This window comes from Talpa europaea, assembly GCF_964194135.1.
Source record: "Talpa europaea genome assembly, chromosome: 5".
NCBI lineage: Eukaryota > Metazoa > Chordata > Mammalia > Eulipotyphla > Talpidae > Talpa > Talpa europaea.
This window is the reverse complement of record NC_140071.1, coordinates 102,978,074-102,995,597: the sequence shown is the minus strand read 5'-3', so window position 1 is coordinate 102,995,597 and position 17,524 is coordinate 102,978,074. Positions and strand designations below refer to the sequence as shown.

Sequence of the window (17,524 nt, the reverse complement as noted above, 5' to 3'; positions counted from 1 at the left end):
CACATCACACCCACCACCAAGATACCATAGTCTGTTGTGCTCCCTTCCCACTTTATTCTGCCCCTCCCTTTCCCTCTCTGGTAGCCGCAGTTCCCTAGTCAGATTTCTGGCTTGTTCTTAGTTACACTTTACCTGACCCATTGTTTGATTTCTCTGTATCCACATATGAATGACACCATCTGGTATTTGTATTTTTCCTTTTGACTTATTTCACTTCGTATAATCCCCTCTTGCTCTATGCATGTTGTCACAAATGGCAAGCTTATTTTTTTTAATAGCTGAGTAGTATTCCACTGTGTCTATATACTACATCTTCCTGATTAATCTGTCTTTGGGCACTTAGGTTATTTACAAAGCTTGAATATTGTTAACAGTGCTACAAAGAACATAGGAGTGCATATATCCCTTCAAATTAATATTTTTGTATCTTCAGTAGATACCTAGGAGGAAATTGCTGGGTCATATAGTAGATCCACTTTTAATATTTTGAGAACTCTCCATACTGCCTTCCACAGGGGCTGGGCCATTCTGTGTTCCCATTAACAGTGTAATTGGGTTTCTTTTTTTGCCACACCCTTGCCAGCAGGTGTTTTCTGATCTTTTTGATAAGGGCCATCCTCACAAGTGTCAGGTGGTATCTCATTGTGGATTTGATTTGCTTTTCACTGACCATAGTAATGATGAACATTTTTTTCATGTGTCTGTCAGCCATCTGTATGCTTGCTTTGGAGAATTGCCAGTTTATCTCTTCTGCCTACTTTTTGATCAGGTTATTTGTTTGTTGTTTTTGTTGAGTTGTAGATACTGGATTGCCAGCCCCTTTTTGGAGGTATGGTGTGTAAATATTTTTCCAATTCAGTAGGGTGTCTTTTTGTTTTAGTGATGGCTTCTTTCACTGTGCAGAAGATTTTTTTGTTTGATGTTTATGTTCTATTATTTTCCTTGCTGTTAGAGAAGAATCCACAAAGACATCTCAGAAGCCTATGTTGTGGAATGTTTTGTGTATGTTTTCTTGTATGTATGTTGTGGTTTCAGGTCTGATATCCAAGTATTTTAACAATTTTGAGTTTATTTTTGTGTATCGTAGGAGATAGGGGTCTAGTTTTATTCTTTTTCATGTGGTGGTCCAGTTTTCTCAGTGTCATTTATTAAGGAAGCTTTCTTTTCTCCAGTATATGTTCTTGGCTCCTTTGATGTAGATTGTCATTGCAGGTATGTATTTATTTCTGGGCTTTCAATTCTATTCCACTGGTGTGTGTGTCTGTTTTTGTTCCAGTACCATAAGCTTGATAAGTACAGCTTTGTAAATCATTTGATCTGGGATTGTGATAGTGCAATTCTTCCTCTTTTTTGTCAGGATTGCTTTGGCCATTTGGGGTCTTTTGTGATTCCATATTAATTTCACTAATATTTGTACTATTTATTTCAGGAAGGTTATTGGAAACTTGATAGGGATTGCATTGAATCTGGGTATTGCTTTGGATAAGATGATTATCTGGACCATGTTAATTCTTTCAGTCCATGAGCTGGGAACATCTTTTCAGTTCTTTTTGTCTTCTATTCCTTTTAATAATTTACTATAGTTTTCTTTGTGTAGGTACTTCAGCTATGTTAAGTTAATTCCTGGGTATATATATATATTTTTTTTTTTTGTGTGTGTGTGTGGGACCCTCACCGGTGGCTGGGGATCGAACTGGCGTTGCAGAGGCTGCGGGCAGCCTCACAACCCAGCGCTCAACCGCTGCGCCACCAGGGGAGGCTATAATTCTTTTTGATATAGTTGTAAATGGGGTTGTTTTCTTGATTTCTTCATTTTCTAAAAACTCTTTGTTTACATATAGGAAGAAAACTGATTTTTGTATATTTGTAGTCTGCCACTTTGATTTACTGTTTCAATTATTTTTTTTTGTGTAGTCTTAGGGTTCTTTATGTATCAATATATTATCATGATGTCTCCAAATAAAGATAGCTTTATTTCTTCTTTGCCAATTTTGATTCGTTTTATATCTTTTTCTTGCCTAATTGTTCTAGCTAGGATTTCCAAAGCTATGTTGAATAGCAGTGATGAAAGTGGACTTCTGTGTCTTATGCCAGATCTTAGTGGAAAAGCTTTCAGTTTTTCACCATTGACAATGATGTTAGCTGTGAGTTTGTCATATATAGCCTTTATTATGTTGAGGTATGTTCCATTCATCCCAGTTATTCAAGGGTTTTTTTCATAAATGGATGTTGAATATTATCAAATGCTTTCTTAATATCTATTGATCTGATCATATGATTTTTAGCTTTTTTTTTTTTTTTAGTGATGTGGTGCATTACATTGATTGGTTTTTTGAATGTTGAACCATCTGGTGTCCCTGGAATAAATCCCACTTGATCATGTTGTATAAACCATCACAGGCATTGTTGGATTCAGTTTGCTAAGGTGTTTTTTTGTTTTGATTTTATTTATTTTTTTCTTTTTTTTGGAGAACTTTCATATCTATCTTCATAAGGGAAGTATGTCTGCAGTTTCCTTTTTGTGTATTGTCTTTGGTTTTATCTTAGAGTATTGTTGGTTTTCATAAAATTTGCACATATTTCCTCTTTCTCAATCTTTTGGGAAAGAGTTTGAGAAGGATAACTATTAATTCTTCTTTGAAGGTTTGATAGAACTCACTTGTGAAACCGTCACATCCTGGACTTTTGTTTTCTTGGGAGAACTTTTATTACTGCTTCAATTTCCTTGCTTGTATTTGGCCTGTTTGGTTTATCTATTTCTTCCCCATTCAATCTCGGGCGGTTGCATATTTCTAAAAGTTTGTCTATTCTAGGTTATTCAACTTACTAGCATACAAATGTTCATGGTAATCTCTTATGATTCTCTGACTTTCTGAGATGTCTGTTGTAACTTCACTTTCATTTTTGATCCTATTTATGAGTTTTCTTTGTGAGCCTACTTAGAAGTTTGTCTATTTTGTTTATTTTTCCAAACAACCAGCTTTTGGTTTCTTTCATCTTTGGACTTTCTTTTTGGTTTTGTTTCTCCTTCTTTTTCGAGTTCCTTAAAGTGAGAGATACGATTATTTATTTGAACTGTTTTCTGTTGGCCTGTATTACTATATATTTTTCTCTTAGTACTGCTTTTGCTGTGTCCCATAAGTTCTGGAAGGTTGTGTTCTCATTATCTTTTGTCTTAAGGTACTTCTTAATTTCTTGTTTGATATCCGTATTATCCCAAAAGTTATTCAGTAGTGTTTTGTTCATTCTCCAAATATTAGAAAATTTTCCTGCTCTCTTTTTGTGGTTGATTTTTAGTTTCATGTAGTTATAGAATATGCTTGATATGATTTCAATCTTCATAAATTTGTTGATCCTTGTCTTATGACCCAGTGTGTGGTCAATTCTGGAGAATGTTCAATGCGCATTTGAGAAGAATGTGTATTCAGCTTTTGGGGGGAGTGCAGTTGCCCTATCAATGTCTATTAAGCCCATGAGATCTAGTTCTTGTTTAAAACTGTTGTGTTTATTTTCTGTCTGGTTGATTTGTCTATTGGTGAAAGTGGGGTGTTGAAATCCCAATCACACATGTTTTTTTCTAATCTCTGTTTCCAGATATTATAGCAATTATTTTATATATTTTTCTGCTCCTTCAGTTGCTGAATATATATTGATGAGTGTTATGCCTTCCTTTGGGTCCCATTTACTTACAGGATTGCTTTAGAACCCTTTACTCTGAGCCTGTGTTTATCTTTGGAGATCAGGTGCATTTCTTGTAGACAGCAGTCATGTTCTGTTTAGTAATCCAACCAAACGCTGTGCCTTTTAATTAGCAAGTTCAGTATACTTACATTTAGAGTGATTATTGATATATGAAATTCTGATACTGCCATTTTCTCCTTAATTTTGTGGTTCTAACAATTTCCTTGTTTAGTTCTTTTTGGATGTTATTTTCTTCAAATTAAATACAAGAGCTTCTTTCAACATTTCTTGGAGGGGTAGTCTAGTATTTGCAAAGACTCTCAGCTTCTTTTTATTTGAAAAGGCCTTTGTTTCTCTCTCATATGTGAGGGAGTTCCTCTCAGGATAGAGTATTCTTAACTGAACACATTGTTCCATTTTCTCCTTGCCCCAGTGTTTCTTCACAGAGATCAAATGTAAGTCTAATTAGGGTTCCTCAATGTCTTCATATATATATATATGGGAGTGTGTGTGTGTGTGTGTTTCTCTCCACCCTGATTCTTTGTGCATTATCACCTTATAGGTAACATGTTTGATCTTCTCATTGGTCTATTCTATTTCAATAGCACTCCTCAGAATTTTTTTATCTCCTTTCTTGATGTTTTTACATCCTGTATCTCCATTATTTTCTTAATGTTTCAGTTTCAGTCTTATGTTCATTAATTTTATTTCTCAGTACATTCATTTGTTTTTCTGAGATTTATGTATCCTTGATCAACTTTTATGTGTTTTCTTCCACTTTAAATTTCTTTATTATGGGAACTTTGAACTAGGTATCTGATAGGAACAAGAGTTCCTATGTCTTTGTGGTTCTGAGATTTGTTCTCTCTGTGGTGTAGTATTCCCATGAGGACTCAGGTTGTCCTTTATTATATTTTTTAGTCTCCCTACAATTTTATTTCTAAATATTAACAGTGTTGAACTTCACTTTTGCAGTCAGGGTGTCATATATCAGGGAAAACCAATCTGTAGCTGGGTCTTCTGGGCGTTGGTGTGGGGATCCTGTTGGGATTTGTTGCTGGTGAATATGGTATACATGGGCTTGACTCATGCCTGTGTTACCACTGCTAGCCCTCCTCTTTGGGTTTCAGACCCACCTCTCTGCTGTGCTTTTGGTATAGCACAGGCATGTTCCAATGTGGCTTTGCTGTATCTGCTTGGTCCCTATAGTCACCTACCCAAGGGCGAAATCAGTGGGGATTTTTGTACCTTTTGAGCTTTTCTTCCTCATGGGGGCCCTGTCTTCCTGGCTTACCCCAGCACTCTTACCCATATCTGCCACCTTTTGATCCATGCAATCAGTTTTGCCCTTGCCAAGCATAGGTATGCACCAGTTTTCCTGCCCTAGTAACTGCCTCTTCCCCCCTTCACCCTTTTGCTTTTGTTGGAGCTGAATTTCCTCTGTGTTGAATACCCAGGTAATGTGAGGTACTCCGGTTTCAGCCCATGTCATCCGATCCTCTGACTTAATGCCTGTCTCCGCTTATTAGTTTATCTTCCCCAGAGCAAAGCATGAACCTTCCTCTGATGTCATCTTTCTCTGAAATCCCAGCACTTAAATTTTTAAAAAGTGCTTAATTCTAAGCTTTCCTTGGTTAAAAATTGTCAAAATTGGAAATTCTTTTGTTTTCTTGGGAGTTGTACCACTTTTCTGTTATTGCCACTCAACTTCCCTAAGCAGGGTTATAATTTTAAATGCAAAGAATAAATTCCTTAATATAAAGGACATAAAACAACAAAGGTCATTCTTTTAACGTTATTTGAAGATGCTAAACTGCAATTAAGTTAAAGTTGACAGCATGTATTTTTAATTTTTAATGTTTCATCATCTGGGATGTGCTTGCTTTGCTGGTAGTGACAGATATGATGGCCCAAGCAGCCCTTGTCACAACTAGTTCAAAGACATGAATACTGGTGTTACCAATCAAGTGTGATTTTTTTTTAAGAATCTTGATCTTAAAAAAAAAATCTTGCTGTAATTCTCTGGTTTATTTTATGCTTGGTTTTTCTATTATGGTGCTTGTGTTGAGTTTCTTTGGCTGTTTTGTAAAACAAGGACTCTGTTTGATTTAACTTGATACCTTCATGTAATCAAAAAATGTTCACGAATTGTTTGGGATGTGGATTTTTTTTATTTCATTACTGTAAAGTAAAACAAAGTGTTTTTTTGAGCTTACTTTCCCTATCCCCCTCTTCCCCAACACACACACACACACACACACACACCCCGTTACCTTTTCCTCTGAGGACTAATCATCATTTCTTTCCATGCATGTCATTCTTGACTATCTATCTTCTTCTTCTTCCTATTTTGAGGAAAAGACAAATAATTATGTCTTTTAAAGTTACAGAATGTCTTTATTTACTCATTTGAAAAATATTTATCTTACAGGTTTTGTGGTTCAGATTTATAACCTTTTGTATTAATACAGGATCTCTGTGATCTTTTTATATTTAAAAACGGAAATGAGAAGCAGCAAATGAAAGGGAACCAGCATTTAACTGTAGCTCTACTTTATTCTTAGCTCTTTAAACATTATTGTCTTATTTAATCCAAATAGTTTTCTTATGAAACTGATAATTCACCTTTTAAATTAATTTTAATTTTAGTTGCAGTTAAATTGAAGTTATTCATTGCTTGATATTATTTTAAAAGCTATGATTTTACAGAAGAGAGAGTTAGTATTTAGAAAGTTTGATAACTGTTTAAACTGACATTTAAACTCATACATCCCTGACTCCAAGGTATGTTCTTTGGAAAAGACATGGAAATCATCTAGTTCTGCCTCCTCATCTCTTGTCTACATAAATACATTATGTGTATGTATTCATCAAAGAATATTATCTATCAGAGGCTCTGCTATAGCACATTGTCCAACTGAATGTGCATACTAACTATATAAGGCATAGAAAGGCTGCTGAAGTAACTTGTTAAAAGTTATTGATTGTGGGGGGGCTTCCCTGGTGGCACAAGGGGTTAAGACAAAACCTATGAAGCTGTCTGTAGCCGCTGCAGCACAAATTCGATCCCCAGCCAGGGAACTTCCCACATGGCGCAGCAGACCTTTCCTGACTCGCCCGCTGCTCCCCTCAGCAGTGTACTTCCATCGATTTGCCTGTTCTGTCCCCCACTCTGTCTCTGGTGAATCCTCTCATCCCCCACACCTCTGGCCTGTACCTCAGTTCTTGTATTCATAAATAAATATATCTTTAAGAGTTACTGATTGTGTCAGTGGTGCAGTCTAGATGTCAATTTGAGATCATCTGACTCCAGTTTTATTGTTATACTATGTTATATGATGTTTTTCTTTTATAAGAAGAAATTGACAGAGATTAAGTGATATTCCCAAAGTTATCAGCATTTTGGTGGTAGAATGGAGTATAGACTCTAGATTTCATTACTGCCAATTGTTAACTCTTTCAGCTATTCCACAATGGATGTCACCTAATCAGAAATGAATAGAAACAAAAGCTAACCCAAAATGAAGCTTCTTACATCACACATCAGAGCTCGGCCATCTGTATTCTCATGAATTTACTAGGGAGTTTATTCCTCTCTGAGAAGTCAAGTGTAGAATTGTCTTCATGAGTTGCATACATTAAAATACACACATCCACATATTGTTTTCCTTTTTATATTAATGAACATGGAATATAATAAACCAGAAAAAGTATTTCTGATAATTCACCTTATAAATTGCTTTCAATTCTAGTTGCAGTTTAATTGAAGTTATTCATTGCTTGATATTATTTTAAAATTTTCTGTATCGTCAAGAGTAACATGTCAAAATATAGTGAAAATAGTTTCTTTTCTCAGAAATGCTGGAAGCTTCTCTAAGTTTAAGCAAGTTTCCAGTGCAATGTATAATAAGTCACCTATCTGTGTTTTCAAAATTGTCAGCAACAGAATGGAAACTGTAGTACTTACCAAAGGATCAAGTACTGAAATAAAAATAATCTGCCTTTTAACAGTCATATGGCTTCCATAAATCAAAGCTGTTTTCTGAAAGAAATTACTTGTTATCTTTACTAAATGGCTTTTGACCTCTTAGAACTGAGGGTGCAACTTGGACATTTTCTCTTCCACTCCTTATGTTTCCTGAATCTTGGAAGGGACAGTGTATAGTAAGATGGAGGAAGAGAAGCATGGGTGATGCTGGGGAATACTGAGTGTCACAGAGATCAGTGGTGATCCAGTAGAGAGTTCTTAATCTCACATTCATCCTTTTTTCCTTCATCTTCTCTCACCCAGGCTGTGTTGTATTAGACTCCTGTAACAGTGATGAGAAATAAATACTTCTCCCTGTTTGATAAAGCGTGAATCTATGAAAGTTGACCTATCATATATAACCCAAGAGTTACATGTCCTGTCATACAGACAATTCCAGTCTTATCCTTTGTTGTAACACATATTAAAGGAAGCCTGAAAAAGAAAGATGAATTATAAAACCATAAGCCCAATGTCAGTGCACAGGGGGTGAAAAAGTGCATATCCATAAGCATTCCAGCTGAAGGCACAACTTTCATCCTGTCCAAGAGTGAGGCAGAGTTTGGATAAATACCCATATTCCAAAGATTTGTGCAACATTGAATTGGATTTGTTCATATCATTTAACCTCCCCCAAATCTCATTTTCTTTACATATGAGAGATTAAGACTAACACTACTTGTGGGCAATAGGGAGTCTCTTTCTGTCCCTGTGAGAAAGAACGAACTGGATCCTCTCTCACTATGTATGGAATGGCTATAGAAAAATGAGATGACACCCTGAAGCTAAGCAGTAAAACTCATATCCATGTGTATCGAGTCTCCTTACAAGACCCTTCTGCCAAAAATCTAACCCAGACTTTTTTTTTTTTTAATACAAGCACTGGGTACAGTCAGAAGCATGGGAGGGTGAGAGAATTCACCAGCACCAGAGCGGGGAACAGAACAGGCAGACTGACGAAATACACTGCTGAGGGGAGCAGCAGGCGCAGCAGGAGAGGTCTGACACGCCATGTGGGACCCTCGCCAGTGGCCAGGGATTGCAGCCCAGCGCTCAACCACTGCACCACCAGGGGAGGCCCAAACCCAGACTTTTTGGAGGGAAGTAGTTGCAAGGAATTGTTTCCAAATATGCCTAACACCATGTGACAAGTTAATCTTATATGTCAACCTTGCTTTTATGCCCCAACTCCACCCCAGCTCTGTTATTACATAGTGCTACTCTGAAAGATTTTATCTGTTTTGAGAAATAAATGCTACCCTTAAAACAGGCGGATGTGCTATGGCTAATATCCTATGAGTACTAGTAAACAGAGTAAAATTTAAAATAAAAACAAAGGTGACTTTGTATTGGGAAAAACAGTGTATTTGTGTCTTTAAGTTGATTTGTAAAATAATTTCTTTAGAGTCAGTTTGTGCCTATTAAATGATTAGTGATGAAAAGTTGCTGAAAAACTTGTGGCAGGGGCAAGAGATGAATTAGTGAGGTAGACAGACATGAATAGGTTAACTGGTTGAGTGGCGTATAGGACATGACTGAGGGGCATGTCACATTCCCCAGATATTCACTCTGTTCCTGTCAGGATAGTTTACATTAAGAAATGACTTTTTAATATAAACATAAATCATACTTTTATGAATAGGTAATTTATTGTTCAGTTGAAGCGAGAACTCTTTCTAGTACCATTTTGTTTCAGTGGATATATCTGGTTACACAGATCATATAATTTTCTTCCGCTGTGTAAATTCATCTACCACTAAATATATTTTTGTGTCTTTTGAAGCTATAAAATGTCTTTACTCATTTAAAAATGTTTTATCTTACCAATTTTATGGTTCAGATTTATAGCCTATGTATGAATAAAGGGTTTCTGTCATCTTTTTGATATTTGCAACAACCCCTTGATAAGACACCATTTTAAGTTTACAAAAAAGAATTTTCTACAAATAAGCATGTGATTTTCTAATTGAAGTTTGAAATGATGAAAAGCATAGGAAACAGGTTCATTTTCTAGTATCTGGGACATTCATCCCAAATGGCATGATTGAGAACATTAGGATAATTTTATAAGTCAGTGATGCTTTATGGCTCATGTTTCTGTGTTCTTGTTATGCTAAAAGAAAGAAATGGGTTGATTTTCAGAGAGCTAATGCAGGGAGATGTGGCCACAAAGTTTATTTGTTCAGATCCCTGCATTTTTATTTCCCCCAGCAATAAAATAAATCGAAGCTTTTGTATAAATTTACATTGGACCATAAATATATAATAAGAATTTTTTTGAATTGTCATAGGGATTGTAAAATGGAGGGCACTTTTTATTTCTCCTTTGTTCTCCTCTCCACTTTAAAAGCTTTCTTCAAGAAAAACAATATCTTTTGTGCATAAAATGTAACTACTCATAAATTCCTGCTATGTGCAAGTGAATTCAACTCCAACACTGAAAGTAACCCCAAAGAGAAATTGCTACCCAAAACACTGAATCACTCTGCCCTCTTGAGGGGATTACATCATGTGACTTTATGTAGAAAAGCTTCAGCTACATTTTCACTATGACCAAGGTCACCTTTTTTGTCTTCTGTGGTGAATCATGCGTCATTACGACCACCCATTCTTTGGAAAAATTCAAGCAATGGAGGAGGGTGGAATGGCTAAATTGTGTGTGTGGTGAAGTAAATAAATGGTAATATTCATATTGACAAGAATCTTTATTCATATTCATTTGATACAGCCATTGTAATAGCATATTCATGCAGTTTAATTTCCCCAGTGACATCACACATTGGTAGAAAAAAGATGTGTTTCTTTTAACACCTGTGTTTTCTTTCTCTTAGGGCGTGTTGGAGAGCTTCCTGGGCACAGCTGTCTCTGGAGCCATCTTCTGCCTCTTTGCTGGTCAACCACTCACTATTTTGAGCAGCACAGGACCTGTTCTAGTTTTTGAAAGGCTTCTATTTAATTTCAGCAAGTACGTATATACATATAATTACAAAGAGAATTTTATACTTGTAGACCATTCATAGTGTAACTACAGCACAGAATCTCAGCCAGGTTGCTCAGAACACAGGAATGTTAAGACTTGGAGGTTGAAAGGCCCTTCAAGATAGGGTAGTCCAATGCGCATTTCATATTTGATTCACCTGAAGCCACTTGTTGAATTATCTGCTTGCCTTCCCCATCATGCCCTGCCCGTAGAGTCCTAATATGCACCTCAGGGGAATGACCCCTGTGGACCACAGTACCTAGACTTTATTGCCTTGGAATTGCTATTAAATTTGGCTAGTGCAGAGCACCAGCATAACAGGGAGAGATCAGGATGTGTCTCCCTCCCAATACTTAAGTGGCTCTGCTGTAACGCCACACTGGCTGTGGTTTGTTCTGTCATAGTGTTACATACCCTGTCCAGTGCTCCTCCACCCTGTTTTTTATCCCTCATCAGACCCTGGTGACTCTTCCTGATGTTGCTTGTGTCCAAGCCCCTCACCATTCTCTGTTACATCCCTGTAAATAGACTATTTATTAAATTTTCCTCAGAATCCCATTTGAGCATGTCTTTTGCTTCCTGCCATGTTCCTGTCTACACACTAGAAAAATTAAGTGATTTGTTCAAAGTTAAATGGGCATTAATGAAATAGACTGCAAGCTCCTACAATCTGTTCCTAACTCCAATTCCAGTGGTCTTAACTGAAGGTACATTCAAAGACTCAGCTGAATAATAACTAATTTTACTGAATGATGAACACATAACAAGTGGGTTGCATGTACTACATAATTTAATTCCTTTAGCAGTGCTGTGAGGTAGGGACTGTGTTCTGTTTTATAGTTGAGAACGCTGGTGTGGAATAAACTGTTGAATGTTGGCAGGGTTGGGAGTTGAATTCCTGCTTTCTGACTCCAGACCCTACTCCTCTTAGAGAACCACTAGACATTACTAAATGGGCCTGGCAATTATGATATAAATATTTTCTTTTAGAAATTGATGGCTTATTTTAAGTAGGAGACAATTGAATTAAGTGAATCATCCCAGTGGCCACATTTGCACATATACAGATTCAAAATCACGTTGGGTATTCTGGTCTCATTCTGATGAAATGATGCTTTTCTGATGCTTCTAAGAGAATTGCTTTTACAGGCAGTTCTCAATCCTTATACAGATTTGCAAGATATCATATGACTTAACCAGAACTGTTTTTGCAATTTCCACATTTTTATATCATTATAAATGTTTAGGATTTTAATGTTACAAATGTCATTACCTATATAATACCTCATGAACTTAGGGCTTATATGAAGCCTTGGAAATTGGGTGAGCCATTAAAAACGAAGATGAGATAGAGGAGAGAATACGGATTACAATCTGGTTTTCTAAAAACTGGGTTGAGAACATCAGTGAGTGTCCTCTGAGAGTTTAAAGTACCAAATTTTAAATAATGTTCTGAGTTTTCTGTCGATCCTTTCTCCATCCTAATTCACAGAAGAACCCTGGAAAAAATCTGTTCATGTCAGTTTATAGAAGGAGTCAAGCAATTTTATATATTTGAGAAAACATTGTATGACACAAGAAAGTCTTTGTGGAAAGATGAAACAAGCATGCATTATAAACAGGAACAAACACGCACAATCTGCAGAAAGATTTATGGGATGCAATGTGATCAGAGCCTCAATGTACAGAAAATGTTTGCTTCCTGGTTTTCTTCAGATAATTGTAGGATAGAGATTCTTTCCTTTCACTAAGCGAATTTCTTTCTCACTTTCCCTTCTGTTTCATCATAATTGGTAACGTAAACATATTTCCAAGAGATTTATTTGAAAACAGTTGTAAAGCAACAAGAAACATTTGAGAAACAGTGCTTCAAACCCATCATTTGACTAACATGTGGTACTTATGTGGCAAACCTTATTGTTTTATTCACAAAGCTGTATCATTTGCTTATATATTTTAATAGCAGTGCTAATATTTTGTCTAGATCCAGAGTACTTGTGCAAATCATGATGCTCCAAAGTGTATTTTGTCAATTATCAGTCCCATTTGATGCACAACAGAAAAATAAAAGTTTCTGTGATCTCTAAAAGATGGGGAAGTATGTGTATTGCATCTCCATCTTGATAATTCCTGTTATACTTGAGCTTACTAAAGTATCTGATAAGTCCTTCAGTAAAAAAAAAAAAAAAAAAAAAAAACAAAACAAAACCTGTTTTACTATGTCTTGCCTAGATTTATCTGATATATTTTACCATTTTTAAAGAAAAAAATAGATAAATTCTTCCTTTGTAGCTTCAGTGGACACAAAAAATTGGATCACATACCCACAGATTTATCTGTTTAGTGATACAGATTTTAATATTTGCCCTGTAAACTGGAGAATCATTAAGGATTATAAATGATATGTTTTCAAAGGTCACCTTTTAAAATTAGTACAGAATCAAGGAAATAACTTACAACTTCCCAAAAGCATTTATAGTTTTGTTTCCTGAATTTTCAGTTGCTTTACACTATTTTTGCAAATTGTTGTCCAATAGCAGAGCATTACATTCCTTTTCTTAAGTGACTAATCTAAAAAAAGTTTCAGTCCTGTTTTCTAAATCATGTAGAAAATTCATGGTTAAAGTCAAATTTTAGCCAGTATAATTGTCATTTTTTTTATTTAATCATTTCTTCTTTACATTCTTTGAACAATTTACTTACAGACCTTCAAATTATTATTTTCTATTACATTACTGATTTTGCTAATTTAATTCAGGGAGTTTCTATTTATTTGTGTGGCTGAACATTAATTTCTTTAGCGTGATTCAAAGGCCAATTCTTTTGTCTATGTCCTTGGTTTTATGCTACTGAGAAACTATAACTCAAAAATATAGATACATTGTGGTACCATGAGGATATAAACTCTTTTTCCCTGTCCTAACTCACTATAATGAACTTTATTTTTACTATTATTTCCTGTTAATTTTTATAGCTTAATTGCTATTTAAGCTTGACACCAAGGGGTTGATACCTTTTTGGATATAATATTGCCATTATATTATAGTCATTATTGTTGATCAACTTGTTTAAAAAAGTTTCCGATCTTGTATTCCTCTTCTTGCTGCTATAAACATATGTATTCACAATGACATGCTATTGACTTTAATGATTTTATACTCTGGCAATATGTAAGTATTTCAGAGCACCTAGTTTGGTATATGGTTTAGTTCCTAAGATTTAAGATATACATGCATTTTAATCCTTTGTATGCAAACTGTTTGTGTTTTTTACCATTAGCTAATGGATTTGTTTCTCATCCTGTCCTATAAGTACCACTTCCATAAACAAAGCATTCTTAGAACAAATGAAGATTGCTCTAACTTGTTAGGCAAGCAAAACTAGGTAATTATTTTTAAAAAACTAGGTCATTGTTTATATGCCTTATTTTAAGAAGAACCTGTTGGCTCAGAAGTAGTGAAACTGTATTTCTTAGTTTTAACATTGACTTGTGTAATAGTGGAAAGTTCCTATAACTTTTCTACAATCAACTAACCTCACAAAGATAGGATTATACAGTGGGGTTCCAGAAATAAAGGGAACTGGAAAGAAAAGCAAATGTTATCTTCAGAAGGATTTCAGGAAACCCACAGAACATATGCATCATTAATAATACCCTGGTTTGGTAATGTAGTCCCCACATGACTGAAGAGAGGACAGTAAAGCCTTTATCAAGGAGCTAAGTACAAATTGGGTGGAGAAACTGTGGTGAGATTGTTAAAAGAACCAATCAAATAATACAGATATTTGTTTTCTGGATCAGTTCTGTCACTGAATGTTTAGTAGTGGGTAAATGACTTTACCTCCATTGACTTCTGTGTCCTTATCTATAAAATGGGGGAATATTTGACTAACCTGAATTAGTATTAAAATTGTCCAGAGAGAGTCTAAAGCATGTATATATCCATACATACATATAAACATATTTGTTGTGAGGATTGAGTCATACCAGAATAAGTAAAGGGAGGCAGGTCTAAAATCTGCAGGGTGGACCAGCAGTCTGAAGACCTAGGACAGCTGCTATTCCAGTTTAAGTTTAAAAGCTGTCTGCTGTAGAATTGGTAGAAGCCAAAGTTAAGAATGATATCTAAATGCAGTCTTCTGGAGAATTCTTTCTTGCTTGGGGGAGGCCGGTCTTTTTTGTTTCATTCAGGCCTTCAACTTATTGGGTGAGGGCCACCCACATCATGGAAAGCAGCTTGCTTTACTCAGAGTCCACCAATTTAAGTGTTACTCTCACCCCAAAAATACCCTTAAAGAAACACCTAGAATAATGTTTGGCTAAATCTCTGAAAATCCTGGATCCAACCAAGTTGACACAAAAAATAACTATCACAGCATCTAAGGAACTTTTCATTCTAATATTCTGTAAAATTTTCAGTCATCTGGGTACATGTGATAGCTCATCAACTAATGTTAGTAACTGCCTCAACCAAGTTCAAGCCCACAGGCATTCATTAGTCCACCTAGCAGGTGCTTAGTGAATATCTTCTATGAGCTAGGCACTGTGTTAGGTTAGAGGATTTGAATTTTATTCTAAGGCTAGTGGTAGGCTATCAAAAGTTTTAAACTGGAATGCTGATTTACTGTTTAAAAGATAATTTTGTTTGTGATGTGAAAATGGCAAGCGTGGGTATGAGTAAGGATATCTGTAAGGAGGTTCTTATATATAATTTGGCAAAGAGTTCTTGTGGCTTAGACTGGGTTGTGGTAATGAAGGTGATAAGTGATGTCTTTGGGAAAGTACTAAAATTTATCCCTAACAGTTCTGAGAAACTCATTGTTTAAAAGAAGACTATAGAATTTCAAGCATGCATGATTTTTGAATTATTTCTCTCTCTCCTACATATGAGAAATGTAAGTAACTACTATCTGCCTTTGCATCACAAACAAGTTATGAGAAAATATGTTGTAAAGCAGTCTCCACCTAATCTAAAAAGAATCAGTATGAAATAGTAAAATGTCAAGAATAATCAACACCTAACCCATCTTCTCCTAGATCTTGAACTAATATACTTACTAGTTATAAGTGAATTCTTATAAGTGAATCTTGAACTAATTCACTTATAAGAAATACAAAGATTGTTTAAAAAAAGAAATGGCCTCCTTAGGTGGAGGTGATCTATTCTAAAGCTTTGTGTGACAGGTGTAGAGAGAGAAAAGTGGTCATGGGATGCTACATAATACAGCTTCAGCATAAGGATATCACATCTATGCATGGCTTCATGAGAGTGGCTCTATCTGGCTCTGTCAAGGCAAGACAGTCTTTCCGGATCTGACTACAACTTGTGTTTCTTTGTCTTATTTGACATATTTGTCCATGAAGTCGTTTTAATTATTATTATTACCTTTGTTGAGGTAACTCACATACAACACTGTATGCGAGTCAGAGGTATAGGGTCTCACCATTCAGGTACATGTTACTACATGATGCTCACTGCCAAGGCACCCGAGGTCCTCCACGACAATCCACTGGACCCCCTCCAGATTATGTTTCTGATCCCATCTCCTTGTGTTGGTCACGCTGTATCCACAGTAAGCATTACATGTGGTCTCATGCCACATGCTGTTTTAAGTTCTCCTTCCTCTTCCTGGCCTGACCCTCTCTGATCTGCCTGGAACATTCCTCCTTAAATACCTTGAGTTTTTCTTGCAGTTTTATCAATTCCCCTGTTCAGAATTAGTTACTTCTTTAGATAGCACTTCGACTTTTACAGTGTGATTATATTTATTTATTTGTCTCCCTCAATAGCCTGCCATGACTTGGGGACAGAGGAAGAAATTATCATAATGTTTTTATTAATCAATAAAGCTCACAAGCCTGTATTGAGCACTTGCTGGAAGGTAGAAGTGTTAGGTTTTCGAGTTGTTTACTATGTAACTGTGTGCAGACAGGGACCACATTTTTTGAATGAGAAAATTAATGAGTTATTCACATATAAATGCTGTGACTGCTTTTGATATGCTTTTCTCAAACTCCTAGAATTATTTCTGTTTGGTAGCATAATAATATTACTAGACCAAAACCTTAATATTTTCTGGATAAAATCAAGGATGAACCTCCTATCTAATGACTTAAAGTGATTTTGTATTTTTAGCAATCATTCTTGCAGATATTTGGTGGTTTTATATTCTTTGTAATCCATGGATAAAGAGTTTAAAATACTTTTCTTTTTTCTTTCCAGGGATCATAATTTTGACTACTTGGAGTTTCGCCTTTGGATTGGCCTGTGGTCAGCCTTCCTGTGTTTTATATTGGTGGCCACTGATGCCAGCTTCTTGGTTCAGTACTTTACTCGCTTCACAGAAGAGGGATTTTCTTCTCTGATTAGCTTCATATTTATTTATGATGCTTTCAAGAAGATGATCAAGCTAGTGGATTACTACCCCATCAACTCTGACTTCAAAGTGGGCTACAATACTCACTTCTTCTGTTCCTGTATGCCCCCTGACCCAGGTGAGGGCATCATGCCTTGTCTTTGTGCTCACTTCGTGTTTGGAGGAAGGTGTAGGTTTTATGCACACAAACTTTTTGCATGGTATCGTGATCATCAGGGAAGGGTTTTATTTTATTTTCTCTAAGAAACTGCCCTGCTGAATTGGAAGTCTCATTGCCTGAGATACCTTAATATATGATTCAATCAGGAAGTGGAGCCAAGAGCTCTGGAATATGAACATAATTAACTCTATTTTGAAATGAACTCAAATTGCAGTAGTGTAAAGAAATTATCTAATGGACGAGGAAACCAGGTACATAACATGCATTAACTATAAGGACTGGGCAAGCCTAGTCCTTG

The 17,524-nt window shown here is 35.9% G+C and overlaps 1 protein-coding gene across 5 annotated transcripts in view; it reads left to right on the top strand.

The window, feature by feature from the left end:
• Window positions 1-17,524, top strand: part of SLC4A4 (solute carrier family 4 member 4) — a gene marked incomplete at both ends in the record, with an annotated part of 296,812 nt that overhangs the window by 206,130 nt on the left and 73,158 nt on the right. For all 5 annotated transcript variants that reach the window (XM_084234152.1, XM_084234154.1, XM_084234151.1 and 2 more), the window contains 2 exons: window positions 10,540-10,673; window positions 16,913-17,184. In XM_084234152.1, coding sequence (XP_084090278.1) covers window positions 10,540-10,673; window positions 16,913-17,184 — 406 coding nt within the window. The remainder of the gene's footprint in view (window positions 1-10,539; window positions 10,674-16,912; window positions 17,185-17,524) is intronic.